The sequence below is a fragment of the Gymnoscopelus braueri genome (assembly GCF_963280865.1).
Source record: "Gymnoscopelus braueri genome assembly, chromosome: 14".
Classification (NCBI taxonomy): Eukaryota; Metazoa; Chordata; class Actinopteri; order Myctophiformes; family Myctophidae; genus Gymnoscopelus; species Gymnoscopelus braueri.
The window spans coordinates 33885527-33903088 of record NC_137619.1 but is presented as its reverse complement, the minus strand read 5'-3'; the positions used below and the strand labels follow the sequence as shown (position 1 = coordinate 33903088).

General features: G+C 40.3%; 3 protein-coding genes across 5 annotated transcripts; 2 read left to right on the top strand and 1 right to left on the bottom strand.

Moving 5' to 3' along the window:
- Positions 1-438: 438 nt before the first annotated feature.
- LOC308101018 (uncharacterized protein) lies at positions 439-8940 on the top strand. Of its 2 annotated transcripts, none has more exons than XM_080450291.1 (9): positions 439-796; positions 2955-3079; positions 3418-3532; positions 3896-4435; positions 4671-5406; positions 5722-5795; positions 5887-5986; positions 6078-6196; positions 6647-8940. In XM_080450291.1, the coding sequence occupies exons 1-9, from the start codon at positions 566-568 to the stop codon at positions 7265-7267; spliced, it is 2661 nt and encodes an 886-aa protein (XP_080306417.1). In that variant the 5' UTR covers positions 439-565; the 3' UTR covers positions 7268-8940. The 2 variants fall into 2 exon arrangements, with proteins under 2 accessions (XP_080306417.1, XP_080306416.1); XM_080450290.1 differs by having other exon boundaries at positions 3412-3532.
- On the top strand, positions 8873-16793 carry LOC308101019 (uncharacterized protein). Of its 2 annotated transcripts, XM_080450293.1 has the most exons (7): positions 8873-8896; positions 9184-11611; positions 12264-12411; positions 12932-13043; positions 15103-15199; positions 15779-16023; positions 16394-16793. In XM_080450293.1, the coding sequence occupies exons 3-7, from the start codon at positions 12377-12379 to the stop codon at positions 16574-16576; spliced, it is 672 nt and encodes a 223-aa protein (XP_080306419.1). In that variant the 5' UTR covers positions 8873-8896; positions 9184-11611; positions 12264-12376; the 3' UTR covers positions 16577-16793. The 2 variants fall into 2 exon arrangements, with proteins under 2 accessions (XP_080306419.1, XP_080306418.1); XM_080450292.1 differs by having other exon boundaries at positions 9184-12411.
- Positions 14410-15050, bottom strand: LOC308100329 (barrier-to-autointegration factor-like). Its single transcript, XM_080449342.1, has one exon. It carries the CDS (start codon positions 14693-14695, stop codon positions 14423-14425), a length of 273 nt encoding a protein of 90 aa, XP_080305468.1. The 5' UTR covers positions 14696-15050; the 3' UTR covers positions 14410-14422.
- Positions 16794-17562: the final 769 nt, after the last annotated feature.

The following is a 17562-nucleotide window of genomic DNA, read 5'->3' as shown; positions in this document are numbered from 1 at the left end:
CAATACAATTTTCGGGTTTCTGATCCGGTCGGAGCGGAAATAACTACGTCATCAGGCGGCCGGAACCAACGACCGGAATCTCCGCTGCTGTGCACCTCCAAAATGATTCCCCTTGTTTAAAATGTGTTAGTTTGGTATAATCGTTTCGTTTCTTTTAGTATAATGATGTCTTATGTCCATCTTTTATTCTAATTCGTAGGACGACTAGCGAGACTAAATTTAGTGATTCGGATTATGTGGGGTAACAAAAACAATGCGACGCCAACCGGAACCCACCACCGGAACACGAGGTTTTTTGTTTGTTTTTCTAAACCGGATCACATGGCTAGTTTTAGAACGAATACCTGGTGACGCGAGGTTAGGATACTGGCACTTAGTTTGTGAGCTCTTATTTTGAATTAAACCTGAAGCTGTGCTTGAATGACGTTGCTTCCGATGGATGCCCGCACTGCATTCCTCTCAACAACACATACACAAGGCACTGTAACGCTATCAGGAAGGAGGATCTATTGTCATTACTTTACATCGTAAAGTAGTTTTACATTTAATTTCCTCTGTTCATTTGATGGATAGAATGTACCGTGGCTTCCCAAACCCCGGGGTGCATCCACCTCCACGGCCGTCCGGCCAGCAGCCTCCTGTCCGGGGAGCTCACCCCTACTACCCCGGGCCTTTCGGTCCGGGTCCGCCACCCAACATCCCGCCACCTCTCGGACATTTGAACCCCCGACCGCCGTGTGGACCCGTTTTACCCCCCGGGGGGTCGGACGGTCATTACCTCCACAACAGGCACAACGTATGTATCTGGAGGCCAGCCGATGAACGTTGAATGCATTGCTGTGTGTACAATTGAACTCGTTCTCTCTAGCTAGCATCACGTGCTAGCACACACCATAGCTAGCGTTATCCATGAAGCATAGCAACTAGTTCTGTTATGTCTGTTTTGATTGAATACTTTATTAGACAGAAATGCAAACGGCACGAGTTACAGTCAATATATTTGGGCTAAAAAGGATAACAGTAAAAAGTCCTGGGAACTTGTTTCCATTGTGGTCCTATATAAGTTTTCAATTAATCAACATAGTATAAAAATAACAACAAAATACAATATCATCAGCAACTGACAGCATTGTTTGTCACAGCCAGGGTTAAGGCCGTATAACTCACAAGACTAGTAAGGATTTTGCCCTTCTGATATAGTCTGGTTATGAATTTAAATGTTCCATTATACGTGCATAGTTTAGATTAAAGGTGAAATCATGCAAGTCTAAAGTGTGATGCTATGACGTGCATGATGCTTCCTCCTGGAAATTGATTGTCTTTCAACTATAGCTGATGGCACAAGACTAGAGTGAAGGAAAAACAAACAGTCCAAGCAACATCACAACCCACACAGTTATTTATGACCTTAATCTAAACCAGTGCTTCTCAACCTGTGGGTCGGGAACCCATCTTTTATGGGGGTCGCCACTCCAGATGACAGTAAAGTGACAATTTAAGGACTTTCAAGAAAGAGGCAAAAATGTTGAAAATATCTGATCTAGCTCACAACGCCTTGCAACGTGCAGATCTGCTATTTTCACAATATTTAGCTGTGGGAACCAAGTTAAACTACATGCTTCAACTCCTACAATTCCAAGTGCTTGTCAGGGTGGGGGGTCCCAAGTTAAAATATGATAATTTGGGTCCTGAAAAGGTTGAGAACCACTGATTTAAACCAGTGGTTCTCAAACATGTTCATGTCAAGAAGTGAACCCCCATTAAAAATATTTTGTGCCAGATACCCCCATAAAATATTTGTTTTTGAACCACTGTTGTAAACCGTTCTCTGTGAACATGATGAATGATGACCTATATTTGCGTGCTCCAAAAGTACATTTCTCATCCAAATTTAGCAGCATTATTAGCACATTTTGACTACTAATTTACCAAAATCTCAAAGCTCAAGCCATAATTAAATGTGTCAGGACCTGAAACAAACAGTTTGATTGATTGAATACTTTATTTAACAGTTTGCAAAAAAAGCACAGAAAGTACAGTTCCATACAAAGGGATGCTAAAAAGGATTAAATCCAAGAAAGCACTGTGGCTTGTTTTAGTGCTGCACGATTCTTGCTCAAATGTGAATCACGATTTTCCTTCATAAGAATTGAGATCACGATTCTCACACGATTCTCACACAATTCTCTTGTAAATATAAAAATATTAAGCAAAAAAAAACGTCATAACTTAAAATCGAGATCGCATAGGTGTCTGAATCGAGATCACGATCTTTTTTTGATTAATCGTGCAGCACTAGCTTGTTTCCATTTGGGTCCTGTGTATTCAATTCGTCGAAACATTTACAGTAGCGACAGACAAATAGAAGTGACATAGAACTGAAGTGAAGCAGCTAGTCTGGCATTGTGAAAGACTTAAATTATGTGCTACTGCAAGTTGTAGCTATTTCTGCAAAAGGCAGTGCAACTTAATGCATCTATTGGTTCAGTTCTTACTAATAAGAATTTGGCATTATACTAGCCTTATTATTAACACATTAAATAGTTTTCTATTCAAGTGTGTTGTTTATTCACTGATAATGATATTTACTGTCCAATATAACAGATTTTAGTGGAATAGCTTAGTTGAATTTAATGTCAACTATGCAAAAATGTACACTTTATGGGCTCTTTATGATTGAATCAAGCTTCATTAATTCAAAGCATAATAAGGCACAGCAACTTGTTTTCTTTTTTCTCAACTTACCTGATTGATCAAGCACCATAGAGAACATTTCTTAGCAGGCAAACAAGGTTATAACTTAATGGTATTGAGGTCCATTATCAATGAAATGCCCATTAAACATACGGTAGGTTCCAGTTGTATCACAAACATTTAAAACTGTAAAAAAAAATATTCAATGCAATGCCAATTATGTAAATCACTTACATGAATGCTGAATACTCCTGCTCCAGACTCAACCCCACTGTAGCAGCTTCTCCACAGGCCATAATACAGGGATGACCATGGGCAACCAACAGCAACAGATCCCACAGTGGAATCACACTGGAACACTGCAACAACATCAGAAGGATAACAGGTGTGTCGTGTTTGTGTGCTGGTAGTGGGAGTGATATTTGTTAATTGAACCCTGTTAACAGACACCGACCTTCAAGATATTTGACTTTCATTTTTATACAGTACTTACTATTTTATGGGTGAGCCCTCTGGAAACGAGGTTCAGCTGACATTTAGGTTTATTATGGATGCTAACTTTCTAAGCAAGTATAATAGTTAAAATGTGGGTGCTAAAAGTGATTAAAATGCTGTTGATTTGTCATGGGGCCAGGTTGGTGGACTCAGATTCATTATTAAACATTTTGATTTGCTGATGGCGCACAGTATTTTGAAAGCTGTGTATTCTGTTTACAGCGAGAGGGCTGGTGAAGAATTCCTCAGATGTCTTGCAACTAACCAACCATTCCCAGACTATCTGAAAGGGAATATGTCATACAACCTAGCTGATGCATTAAAATCAGCAAATGCATTGCAGGTAGGGATAGGACGATATGAAAATTACATGTCACGATTATTGTGTAAAAAATAATTGCGATTAACGATATTATCGTGTTAATCAAAATATGCTTGAAACTCAAAATGCCACTTTTGTTAACCACTTGAACCCCCAGCATCCCTATTCTGGGGGGAACGTTCGCTAAAAATAGCCGATCTACAAGCTCACAACGCGTTGCAACGCGTATTTTTGGAAGTTGTACTGAATTTGCAGCTAATTCATTCTAGTGCATGATGGGGGACGATTTCACGATAACTTAAAATATCTGCGGTAGGATAAGGATTATTGTGAGCGTTTTTTATCATGATAAACGATAATAACGATTATCATCCCTAATTGCAGGCAGCAGTTTCAACTGACCCCGAGTTCCAGAAGCACATAATCAAGAGCAAAAGCCGGAGCAGAAGCCGTGGCAGAAGCCGCGCAAAAAGCCGTGCCCGTAGTAAGAGCCGGGTGCGCAGCAGAAGCCGGGGCCGAAGCAAAGCGCGGAGTACCAGTCGAAGCCGAGCTAAGAGCAGGCCAAGAAGTAAAAGTCGCGCTCCGAGCCGCAGTCGGGGAAAGAGTCGGGCAAGAAGTAAAAGCAGGGCTCGCAGTAAGAGCCGGAGTCCGACCAAAAAACGGGCACGGAGCAAGAGCCGAGCCAGGGCCAAGAGCCGGGCCCGGAGTAGAAGTCGCAGTCATAGTCATGGAAAGAGCAGTGCCAAGGAGCACCGCAACGGAAACAACCAGAGCCATAACTCCTACTCCAGTGGCTGCAACGTTAGTAATAGTAATGCATCCACAGGCAATGAGAGTCTATTCCAGGGTCTGCAACGAGTAATGAACAGCAAAGATCTGGAAATGGGACTGCCTGCCCTCAAGGATGCTATCCGCACTATAAAGGTAATGCTTATCTCTGTTTTCCATTGAATGTTTCTTGGAACGTCGCCATGGAATTGTAGAATGTTATCTACAAGACATCAACAATCGGTTAGTTTGTTAGAAAGGAAAAACCTCATTAGTAGTAACACTCAATTGTGATTTTTATCAAAATATTGCTCAAGTAGCTAGTGAAAAAAAGTGAAGATGATACCATCAGCTATTCATAGTGTTTCCTAAGATTGCCTCTATTTCACAGGCCACGAGTCAAAAGAAGGACATTAAGGTGGAGAGTGTTTCCAGTGATCAAGACTCTGAGTCCTTGAACAATACTTCGACGTATGATAGACCAATGGAAAACGACAGTATGCTCCTCCCACATGAGAGAGTGGGCATTGATGTTTCCTGGCTCCAGGCAAGTACTCAAGAAGTCTCTGCACCTGTCCAAAAAGTTGATGACGTTGATGACGAAGAATTCCTCTATGGGCATGAAGACGGAGGGAAAAGAATGTACACTCACGCTGCTGCACCTTTTGCATCAGTTTCTCAATCTCGGCAGCGCACCACCCCCCAGCATACACAAGTTGAGTGTTCCCCTGCTCGTAGCCAGACACATTTTCTCAGCAAGCCCATGTTCCAGAGTCTAGGGGATCTACTGGATGTGAAGAAGCCCGTTGGCAGTGATTCACCTAGCCAAAACGCCACCAAGACAGACCATAGACTTAGGCAAGAGTTGCCGCCCTGTGGCCCCGATGAACAAGAGTATGAGAAGATCCAGGGCTTGCTGAAGAACTTTGGTCTGAATATGGGCATAGCAGACATCAGCACAATGATGACAAAGATACAAGACCAGAAGAAGGAGGCGAAGACGCCTTCTCCCCCTCCACAACCTGCTGGTTGTGGGACAGTACCGGCAGGGTTGGGCTTTGCCACAGCAGCAATGGGGAACACGGGTGTACGGCATGCACTCGAGTCTCTGCAATGTTTGATCAAAGGTAATAAGCTCATGTCTTGAAACGGGTGTAAAAGCCGAATGTCTAAACTTCTCCTTTACTTGCTTTGTTATGTCCCGGCTGGCCTTGCATTTCAGAAATATAAGCAATTGTGGAAGCTGATTTTGTCCCTGTTTTTGTTTCTCTCCCAATCATCAAGGCTAAGCTTATGCTAATGTGAGAGCTGATCCAAGACGTTTACACCATTATTCGAAGGCAGCCACTTTTGATGCAGATATATTTTGGTTGGATGCTTTTCACACAGAAACTAGGATTGTGGTATGTAGTATTATGCTGTTCTGCTTTTTTTTCCTTCAGCAACAAAGGAGAAGCGGGCAAAAGGTGACCCTCCTGGCAGAAGCGACTCCCCGAAAACTATTGTCAAACAGAAGGTAACATTTGGCAATATTCAATCATATTTACATTTACGTAATCCATTTCTCTATAAATATTTGTTTGAATTGCCCCAATCCATTACTCCAGGATCCTGATGAGGAGGAACGGATAAAAAAAGAGAAACAAGCAAGAATGAAGAAGATCGAGACCCTGTTGAAAGACCTGGACGCACTGCTAAAAGATAATGGTATAGTGTTTTCCTCCATGGCGCTCAGTTCCCTCCAAAACCTATTGGATCGTTCTTTTAAATCACAGATCCCTCTCCCGTGCATTTGCAGGAACAGATTTCATGATTCCAGTGATTGGGTTTTACTGCCAGAAATGTGAGGAGTTCATTGGAGATCTGAGTACAGCTGAAAGCCACGCGTCAACTCACTTCCATAAAGACTCTAGCGTTGTGAGTATCCCCTTTACAATCCTGTGCACATGCACGGGATTGCATCTTTTAAATGCAACGGAGGAGATCTGAACTGGTTGTTACTGTTGTGTTCATTAATGTAGTAGTCATTGTTGCTTCTTTTCACTACAGAGAGAATCATTTGTTTGCACTAGTTTTAATTTGAGCTTAACCTTTGCTTTTCGGATAAATCAACACGCATTGGGAGCGACAAATTAGGCTTAAGTCATTGAAGCACTCTTACCTGAAGTTGCTTTTAGATTTGTTACCGACTTATTATCTTTGTTTTGATCATTTGTTCATGTTTGATTCATGTCAATGATGTGGCTATTCCCTGTTCAACAGTTCTCAGATTTCTCTTTGTCTCCATTACTACATTATGCTACAACATGGATGCATACGTATATATACATACTATACATACTGTTCATGCTGTTGATATCTCTTCAGAAGCAGCATACAGACAAGATGGCTGAAAACAAAGGACACTCACTCCCTCACAGTAGCAGCGGTAGCAGACACCCCCACCATTCCGACAGGAAAGACTCCGACAGGAAAGACTCCGACAGGAAAGACTCCGAGAGGAAAGACTCCGACAGGAAAGACTCCAGAGATTCCAGTTACCACAGAGATACAGGAGACCACAGGGACCGTCGAGATCACCATGGCAACCAGAGGGATGAGAGGGATCACAGAGGCTCTGACCCCAAACACAAACACGACAGTGACCCCCGGGGCCACAGACACGAGCGCGAAAAGATCGCCGTGAGGGAGGGAATGATGAAAGAGAGATTGCTGATAACGGTGTCACGTGGACAGTCACCTCCGAGGTCTGGCATAAAGGAAGACATCGACAAAGGGCAAGCTTCTGGAAAGAACAGCCGAACCAAACAAGAGGACACAGACGGCAAGGGAAAACCCTCCACGAAACAGAGTAATACACAAGAGTCTGATGACAGTAGTGATAGCAGCGATGAGGAGAAAGGAAAATCATCGGGGAAGTCGCCCAAAAAGAAGAAGAAGAAGAAGGAAAAGAAAAAGGATAAGAAGAAGAAGAAGGACAAGCATTGACCCCCATCTTCATGTTATTTTTTCTTTTGGGGGGGGGGGGGGGGGCATTTTATATTCTTTATTTAGATTGTAGAGTACTGTATAGAGAGACGGGGAAACCATGGACAGTGAGCTGGGAGACATGCGAGACAGGAGTTGGATTCGAACTCTGGTCCTCCTGAGTCACAAGGAACATAATTATGGTCAGTTGCAGTGCATCCCGCCCCCATCTCCATGTTTGACGTGCCCTCTGTGATGTGTATGGCGATGGAGGCAGCTGACATTTCTCACTTGACCAACTTGGACCTGTTCTCCTTTCATTTGTTAATCTTTTCCAATGGATTTTCTATTTACTTTAAAGCGGATAAGAAAAATGGGGATACCCTTGTGCTTGAAATTGATGTTATCCGTATGCTCATTTTGTTAAATGAGTGCCTGAAGTTGTTTATGACCTTAAAGCTACAATCCGGGACTTATTTTAAAAAGAAAACATTATTTTAATCAATCTGTGTAGAAGATCATGATAACACAATTTAACTAGCACATTTGCAGTGTTTGGACTTGTGTTAGGTTGTCTTACTACTAGTCCATTTTATATGTAGGACACCGTCACCTACTGTTGCCAAATTTATTTGAAGTAGACGGCACACCAGGTTGGACACTAGATGTGCCCCCATCTTTATTGTAGTTTGGACAACATTGCAATTAACTGTCTGTCAGGAGAGTGAGATGAATGACATAAAACTTATGGATTGTAGCTTTATCTCTCGATTAGGTATCTTACAATAATGCTGCAAGTCTTGAGTATGCCCCATAACCTAAATTAGCTGTTTAATTTTAAATTGAGGGACTATTTTGTTTTCATCAGTTGTTTACCGTTTCTGCTTGTTAATGTTGCTTTGTTGTGTATTAATATGCAAATCTTTGGCCCTATGTCAACATTGTCACATCACTCTGACCAGCAGTGTAGTGTTCCAGTGTATTTTTACAGTTCAATTGCATTCTCATTTCCGCAACTTCACATTTCAACCCTAATAATGAATAAAAACGGAACACAAATGTTTGTGTTCTGTAATGTTTTCACATAAACGGTACAGAAATAGGTTGTACATACAAAATACTTATAACAACTGCAAGTTAACAATTATGTTATGGTTACCAGAAGAAACCAAAGGATGGCATGACAGTTGCTTATGGATGTCAAAACTGGCCAAATCGTTAAACATAAAGTGGAACTAAATTTATATTAATTTGCTGTATTCACAATTTGCGGTTATTTTTCCGGCCCAGCATTGTGTATCCTGTTGATAAACCATAAACCATCATCTTCCCCTCACAGAGATCTGCTGCAGATCGGTGATAATTTTGACGATCAACCTGGTTTCTTTCCAAACTTTTCAAAGGGAAAGCCGCATTGAAGTTTCTTGTGAAGTACTTCGGTTTGCACTGATGTTGCCGCCGCCAGCATCACTCAACATCACTGTCGGTTAGTGCTGCTGGAGTAAGGCGCCGTATCCGCAGAAAGCATTTTTTGAGCTGCCGCTGCGTTTCTGCCATGCATTTCTATGGCGTGCTGGAGTTGCTCCTCTTCCCAGTGCTGAGAATCGCGTTCTGAAGTGCTCTTATGAAGATAGGTTGAAAATGGGTGAAGTCGTCTTTTAACTCATATAGTGCCAATGACGTCTTTTGACGGCCATTTTCAGTGTGCCATTAGTGCCAATGACGTCTTTTGACGTCTCCTAAAAAAAAAAATTTTAATTTTTTTTTTGGTTATTTTTTTTTCTTTTGAATCTCAAAGGAACTAGGAGAAAACGATTTTCAAAAAGTTAATTCTCCATCCACTTCAATGTTAAAAAAAAAACGGAGAATTTTTTTTCTCCGTTTGACCCAAAATGCCTTTGGCATATGGATCAACTAGCTTGAAATAAGCCTGGCAGTGAATGAGTTAAGCACATATATTTTAGCAAATAACATTTCATTTTTTAAATTTACATTCTGTGTACATTGTTTTGAATTGATCATGTGCATGAAATCTAGTATTCAAGCAAATTAACACAACATTTTGCCGTTAAGGAACTAGAAAGACAATCAATGGTGCAAGATGTGCCAGGGCTTCAACACTTGCAAAAATTGTATTCAGTTCTGTGATCAGTTTTAAAACCCAATCCAGGATTATTTTTGAACAATTAAGTTAGGGCTATATTCACAATTTACAGTACCTCATAATTAAAATCCACATTTTGTCTTTACATTTTCCTATGGGACTACCTTTGCTTACTGATTAAAAGCCTTTGCAGACAGGGTGTGATTAGTCAAACAGTTTTTACCGCATGCGAAAAGACGCACACATCGAACTGGGTTCGATTGAAGAAAGAAAAAAAACGCATCGCGGCAGCCACTTGCCGCACGGCAAATTCGGAGCCGGTGTGCATGAGGTCATAGAGAACAATGTGTTCATTTAAAAAATGACATTGTCAGTTTTTTCCGTGCGAAAAATCACACCCTGTCTTCTAGTTTGGCCTTAACCCATTAAAACCGGGAAAGCATCTGTGTCATTTTAGATTTAGCTATATATCGTCTCTGATTGATTGAATACTTTATTTAGAAGATTACAGAGAAAAAGCAAATGGAAATACAGTTTACAATACAAACTGCACAAATATGTCGGGTGGAAACCTCATATGTGCCAAAACTCTTACTTTTCAGGAATTCAAATTCAAAACGCGTTGCTTCGCGCAGTGTTGGCCGCGCCGCGTTCCGAGCTTGTGGATTTGCTACTTTTTATGCTTTTGTGTTAACCACTTAAACCCCAGCATCCGTATTGTGGAGAACGCTTTCACAGAAAATAGAGTTGATCGGCTGTTTTCACTGCCATTTTCACTGCCATTTTCAGCGAAAGCTTTCCCCACAATAACAGAAAAGACACTAGGGACTCCACTCAATCATATTGGGTTTAAGTGGTTAATGATGCCTCTGACAGCTAATCACAGCATCTTCATTGACTGTTATTAACTACAGAGTGACTGCAGTAGCACTGCAGTACCCATGATCACTTGGAGGCCAGTCTATGACTTAAGTTATATGACGTCATATTGACGACAACAGGGATCTCCTAAATAATATGGGGATCTTTGGATTTAAAGATATTTTTTGAGAATCGCTGATCCGACCGACTTCACATTATAGGCACTGCATTCCTTCGGCTTTTTGCAGATGAACACTAAGTCGAACAGTTCTCGAGATATGCCATGGACAGATACACACGCACTCACGCAGAGATTTTGCGTAATTTATAGAGATATTTGTGCAAATAAACAACACTACCCTTAATTGGCTATTTCCCAGGCTGTCCTCTTTTTCCTTGGTAAGTTATGTACCTTCATCACATTTTGGGAGTGGAGTAGCACAAGCTGCCATTATGGGTCCTTTGTGTTCAGTCAAATAGCTTTTGTGGTACTTAGAAATAGTCTAGCTGACATTCAATGTGGGCTGTGTAAACACTTGAATGATATTTGAGTGCATCAATTTCATGATTTTTGGCAACTAATAAACATTCTGCAAGAAATGTGGGCATGTTTTGAGACATCTCTATCATGCTGCTATCATCTTTGGACAATTCACAATAGGCTACTGTTCTCACCTTATGCAATGACCTTTTTAAGTGCAATCAGATAAATCTTAATTGAAGAAAAAGATTCGAAGCTTATAGGGTAATAATGATTTAGGGGCAACACTGTGCCCTCCGTCCCCCCCGAACATGACTTTCTGCCAATGGGCACCAAGTGGATTAGGCTACATAGGCTACACAAGAACAGTGAAAGCAAATAAAACATGAGAGCAAAAGATTAAGATATTTTTTATGTACAGGAGCTACCATACTGTAGCCTAGAGCAGTGTTTCCCAAACACTAGGTCAGGACCCATTTTTGGGTCACAGTCCCATATTTTGGGGTCGTGAAGATATTTTTTGTGTTTCTTATTTACGTATACATTTCAAAAGGTTTTCACAAACAAAAAAATCTAAATTAAAATGTTCATGAATTAAAAAAAGTTGTAAATAGAGAAAAAAAGCTCATCTACAAGCTCACAATGCGGTTGTGATGGGGCGCATTGTGAGCTTGTAGATCTGCTATTTTCACTATTATTGAAATAAGTTATGAAGGTATATTTGTGTATGTTATGTCCCGGGGTTACAATAAAGATTATCTGTTGGCTCTGGAAAAAGTTTGGGAACCCCTGGCCTAGAGAGCCTACTAAGTTTTATCTCTTTGCCATTTCAGAACATCAGGTTATGTATATGAAATGTAATCTGATACATCTCTTTGAATATTTACAGGACAGAAATAATATTGACATTCTCATAAAGGTAAGAAGGTCCTACTAATTCCAACAATTTGCAACTCCAAGCTGTTTTAAGTGACAGGAATTTCAGTAGACAGAAGATTGACTAGTGACTAAGTATATTAACTCAAGTAGCCTACTTTTACTTTACATTATGTCCATTTTTCAACAGTTCTATACATCTCAGAGGCAAATATTATACTTTTTATTCCTCTATAATTATACGTTATTTTGTAGATTTAGATTATTACAAAACATACATTAACCAATTAAGCCTTATTTTATACTTCCCTATACAAAAATTACTATTAACTATTTTACAAAGATTTTGACAAAAAAAAACAAAACATTTTGGATAACATGGATGGACATTTTGCATAATGAGAACTTTTAACTGTGATAGCTACTTTAAGCATATTTTGATGCTAATCCTTTGGTACTTATACTTATAATCAAGTAATTTTTTTAATACAAGACTTTTACTTGTAGCAGTATTTCTGCACTTTTAAAAATCTGAGTATGCCTACTTTTTCCACTTGTGGCCATTGGTCACTTGGCAACTTTTGCTGCAGACAACCCTCCCGGTCCAGGCGTCTTGCTACGGTGGTTTCCCCCATTTTTGATGAAAATGTTTTGGTTGACAGACATTTATTTATTTATTTACTTTTGTAATTAAGGTTCTGCGACGCTCCGCCCACTTGTGCTGAAGGCAGTGCTGCAGTGAGAGAGTACCGGTTATAGTAGGCCTGGCCTGTGGCGGTTCCGCCGTAACCGGTCGCAAATAAACACAATGCCGAAATCCGCTCTCAGTCGGGAGACATTACAGTAAGTAACACCTATGTCTGTAAAATCGCACAACAGATATATATTATGTATGCAGTGCGCCGTTACAGTCTGACACTCATTGTAAATAATCTCCGAGCTCGCTAGCTGCCATGGACATGGATTTTCCGGTTTGTTTTCAAAATAAAAGGATGAACTGGTTAGATGGGTTTTTTTACACGTCAAAGTCAAAGTAGCATTTATTTTACCTATGCAGAAAGACAGTGCATGAAAACGATGTACTCACTGTGTGTATAAATGACTTTAAATAAATGTGTGTGTGTGTGTGTGTGTGTGTGTGTGTGTGTGTGTGAGACTGTGTGTGTATATATAGTTATGCCTTTTCTTTTTTTCTTACAAGTTAAGCTTATCTTATTCCATAAATGGAAAAATACTGCAGTAAACATTCAAATGTTTCTTCAGGATGGACAGAGCTGTAGGCTTACCATATTGCTCAGTGATGATCATAGAAGTTAAAACGGCTTTGGTTTAATCTCCCATACATGTCTTAATTACTTTACAGAATTCTTGAGTCTATGTGGGCAGAAGGAGTGAAGAGCTACAGTTCTGATGAGAACAAATATAAAGTCCAGCAGGTGGCTGCAGCCACAGGCCTTGTGGACGAGCAAATAAAGGTATAGTATTGAGTTGTTGTTGTTTTTTTAGATCTAATTTGCAAACAAAGAGGGAGAGAATTGTAAAAACAATAAATGGCTGGTACACGGTTAAGTCAAGCGGTTTAAACATAGTTAACCCCACAATTCTAATTTTGTTTTGATGTCATCATGCTTGCAAGAGATGATCACCTTTCCATTATTATCCTGCATTTTGTGTCAGTCACATGTCATGCCTGAAATATTGCTGAAACATCTCTACCTTGCCACCTCATGTAAAGAACTCTATACAGTTTAATCATGGCCAAAGGCGCCCACTGCCCAGTGATTTAATTTTAAAAGGGTGTCATCAAAGGGCAGGGAAGTAAGACGGTTTGTTACATTCACCATATCTCTAATCTCATGAAAATGAAAATGTAAATGTCAGCCCTAATCTTCTCAATTATTTTTTATTATTATTATATATTTGTTAATTACTTTGAATCCCCCCTTCTCAATTAACACTTACAAATTTGATAACCAGCTAGAACAAGGCACAGGGCGCTGTGTATGTAAGTCGTGGGTTGCAGTCGTCAGGGCCCAGGGAAGCTGCTGGGGGGAATACAGTTTCTACATCAAAGTTTCACATTTGTTGTGCCCCTTATGGGAAGGGAAAGCGCTTATGGAGGTACACTCTACAGAGGCCCCTCAAAATTCAATTCCAATTTGGAGTTGATTACATGATCTTTTTTTTGTAAGAAATAGTCTACTCTCACTCATTTTGGAAAACAATTACAGGAAAGTGTTTGGAATATTGAAACTTTTTACGTGCTTGTTACATGACTCCCAAGATCATGTGCACCTAATTTGGTGAGGGGGGGAAAAGGGGAAGGAAAAAAAAGAGTGACCCTTTGTGGCACCCGCTATGGATCTGAGTGAAAATACTTTTGGCTTCTGTGTTGTTTAGAGGCCCCTCAATGTGATTTAAAATGTAGGGTCAATCAGACGATGCCTTCATGATATTTGGCATTGTTAGGCCTCTGTAATAAAAAAGATAGAATAATAGAACATATGAATGAAACTCAAAAGCACCCTTCATAGGTTTCAGTCAGACTGCCATTGACTTTCACTCTAATATTAAAGTGAAATATTTCAAACAATATAAAACCTGTAAAAAAAAAAAAAATCGCGGGTACTTCCTTTGCCTACTGGTAGCATCCACAAGAAATTGATTGATCCAGAGATTAGCTGCAGACACTCACAGACCGGTTTCTAGATGGCTCGCCCTCCTATAGAGCCACGCTGTAAAAAATATTCACAAAATGTGAACATTTTACTTCCTTGGCAGCATACAATTTTATGATGAATGGCTCTCTTGGTTTGCGACATTATCTGCAGACCGACAGACAGAATAATTATGCTTACAGGAAGGAGTCGCACCATTCCTGAAGACAACCGTAGCAGTCACCTTGCTGTTTGGCATTTGCCCCGCAGGTGTGCTTCAGCCACTCTCGAAAGCTCTCCTCCTCCTTCTTTAACACCAGGAACTGGCCAAGGACAACATAAGCCCTGTTAAAGTGCTTCTCTTCTAGTCTTTTCCCAAGTGCTTCTCCAATACCCGCTAGTGCCTTGACAGACTTGTCCCCCATAGGCTCCGCAACAAAATCCCTGTGTTTCTGAGATGTCGACGACATGGCTTCCTTCTCTAGTTGGTGGTGACTCGTTCAACTGCCATCAATTTATTCTCAAATGGACGTTGTATTGACGATGTCATAATGATGATGTCAATCTTGCACAAATATGGAGTTCCATACAACTCCATATTTGGATGATGGATCGGAGATTATGAATTCACAAAATGTGGTAAACATTCACACAAATGTGAAAAATATTGACTTCATTGCCCTACTGGCAGTGTGCTGTGCACAAGACATTTGCCGCTCATCGCTGTAGTGGTTTGTGAGATAACCTGTGGACAGACGAACATCATCATACCTAAATCTTAGTGGGGCCAAACATTTTGTCATTATATGTGATCTCATGTCTACATATCCACATGTCTGAGACTACACTTTGTTTTGTTGTATTTTCCCCGATAAAGGTTTGGATATACAACAGGAACAGAAAAAAGAGGGCTGAAGGAGATCAGACGAAGAGGAAGCGGTTGACTGCCTCCAAAGCAAGCTGTTCTGTCAAAGGTATGGGCCTATTTTATGATAACCTTGGCTTACCTGATTTCATGCTCCCACGTCTCTTCTGTTCACTTAGGTTATTACCGATAGTGCGTGCTTGTGTGTGTTAATAAAATGAATTATAAAATGAATTAACCAATACCACTCTTTACCACCTGATGATATAGATGGTCAGGAGTTCCAATGAACCTGATTGGCCTTGTTCACAGGAGGAAAGCCGTGTGGGTAGGGTGATCATTGTTTAGGGTGCCTGATCGGCCTGAAGAACTAGGTCGGATAGCATGTTCCTCTTTTTACGTTACGCACTCCTGGTAAAGCTCCTCACTGTCTGATGAAAAGAAGTTGCTGGCCACTTCATGTGTATCAAAGGAGACGTGCTCGTCTACACCCTCCCATATGACCAACTGGTTAGCAGTGACAGGGACTACCCGTTTAGGGAAAATTGGGAATTAGCATAACATCTAAATTGGGGAAGAAAATATCTCAAACCTCTTTAACAAGACTTATTTTTCTGGGGAAGACAATGAAATATATATTTTTCGCTGAAATGTTGTCTACTAACCATCTTTACATGAACTTCCACAGACAGAGATGCAGAGCCCAAAGGTCAGCAGGTTACTAAAGAGGCTAAAGGTCAACAGGTTACTGAAAAGCCCAAAGGTCAGCCGGTTACCGAAGAGGCAAGCCAGGCCAGCCAGGAACAGGATGAGCTGGAGGAGGAAGCATCATTTGACGAGGAGACAAGCAGGGCAATAATGGACCTGCCTCTTGATAGCAGAGAACAGCAACCAGATGCAGCAGCTCAGCTCATAACAAGTGTTGAGGATAAGGTGAGTGTTCAGTACAAACGCATATAATATATATTTAATATGTATTTATTATGTTACTAGATCCACAAGCAGCCTGTTGAAAATAAAGTCAGTTTTTATACCTAAGCACAGTGGAACTTTAGGTGCTAAAGAAACCGGTGAGTATTCCCCCTTAGCTTTTTAACTATTCTATTGACTGGATTCTTTATTGATCTATCTATTGTGTTGGTTTAAACTGCATAAATAAACTCTGTTTCTATGGACTTGACTAATTGTCGTTTTTCCTTTCCATTGTAACAGGATAGCTTATCCTCAATAAGACCATGTTCAGGATAGGAACTGATAACCATAATTGTGTGTTTGTGGCAACACTCATTTCCTTTTTTTACAGATTCAAAAACTTCAGGCCAGTAACTGCGAGGTCCTTGTGGTGGTCTACAACCAACGCAGTGGTTCCTTGTATACCACCGGGACCCCCAATGGACTGGAGTTCCTTAACTCTCAGAATCCAGCCATTCACTGGCAGTTTGCGGGGGCCATGTCGACGTCTTCCTGTGAATACAATTTCAACTGACATTCTGTTTCAAATGTGTTGTTTAAATATGTTAAATAAATGAACTGTTTCTTTTCCTCTCAAATTCCTGCTTTTATAACGATTTGAGGCCTATGTTGTACAGTTACTGATTGAAAGTTGGAAATAAAACACTCCTCATTTTATGAGGCAATGTTGAATATGATTGAAAATCACTTGATTTTGTTTACTTGACATTTTGCCGAATCCAATGAGTATCCAATGCATCCTACTGTAATTAGACAGCCATTATTTACTAAAAATGGATGTATTAAGCTGCAAGCCGTGACCTTTAACCCGGGTCTCTCGCATGAGATACCACATTTCGGATACAGGTCGAGTGGGCACCTAAACATTATGGGCAACTCGATGTTAAATTTGCAAATTTTCCCAAAATGTTAAACAATAAAGAATAAATGTATGCTTTGGAAAATGGTCAGATATAATGTACTCTATACATAATGTGAACATGCATGGTACATCATTAACAGACAAAATGACTGGCTAGCAACAGGTTTTGTAGCAATTGTAGAAAATGATTATATTTACATTTTTACAATACAAAATGAATTCTCAGGTGCCCACTCTTCCAGTTACACTTATTTATACTGTTAAGCCTAACTTCCTGCTTTGACAAGGGGCGATATTGTGCTTAGGAGCTTCAGGCAATACTTGTCAACCAGACAGTATGTCTTATCTGACATTAAGTCACAATACAATTTGGCCAATTTGGTATTAAAAAGGTCTTAAAAGTCATTAAAATGTAACTTTAGAAATGTGCCCAGATACCCTGTATACACTTATACTGTATGTTGGTTTGTTTACTGTTGAGAGAGAAAACAATGTTGCACATTAAGCTAATCATCTGTGGACCCCCCCAAAATAAACCCACCAGTTTGGGAACCACTGATCTACGGTACGATTGACGAAGCATCAACTTGGGAAAGTTCGGGGACCTCTTTTCTTCATTTAGCTAGCCTTTATTGGCA

Bases quoted from the DNA above. Each gene is read 5' to 3' on its own strand.
- LOC308100329 (XM_080449342.1), bottom strand. From the start codon at position 14,695: ATGTCGTCGACATCTCAGAAACACAGGGATTTTGTTGCGGAGCCTATG.
- LOC308101018 (XM_080450290.1), top strand. From the start codon at position 566: ATGGATAGAATGTACCGTGGCTTCCCAAACCCCGGGGTGCATCCACCT. The intron at 5,407-5,721 runs GTAATAAGCTCA...TTTTTCCTTCAG, and splicing joins TCTGCAATGTTTGATCAAAG to CAACAAAGGAGAAGCGGGCA. The intron at 5,987-6,077 runs GTATAGTGTTTT...GTGCATTTGCAG, and splicing joins CGCACTGCTAAAAGATAATG to GAACAGATTTCATGATTCCA.
- LOC308101019 (XM_080450293.1), top strand. From the start codon at position 12,377: ATGCCGAAATCCGCTCTCAGTCGGGAGACATTACA. The intron at 12,412-12,931 runs GTAAGTAACACC...ATTACTTTACAG, and splicing joins CTCAGTCGGGAGACATTACA to AATTCTTGAGTCTATGTGGG. The intron at 16,024-16,393 runs GTGAGTGTTCAG...CTTTTTTTACAG, and splicing joins TAACAAGTGTTGAGGATAAG to ATTCAAAAACTTCAGGCCAG.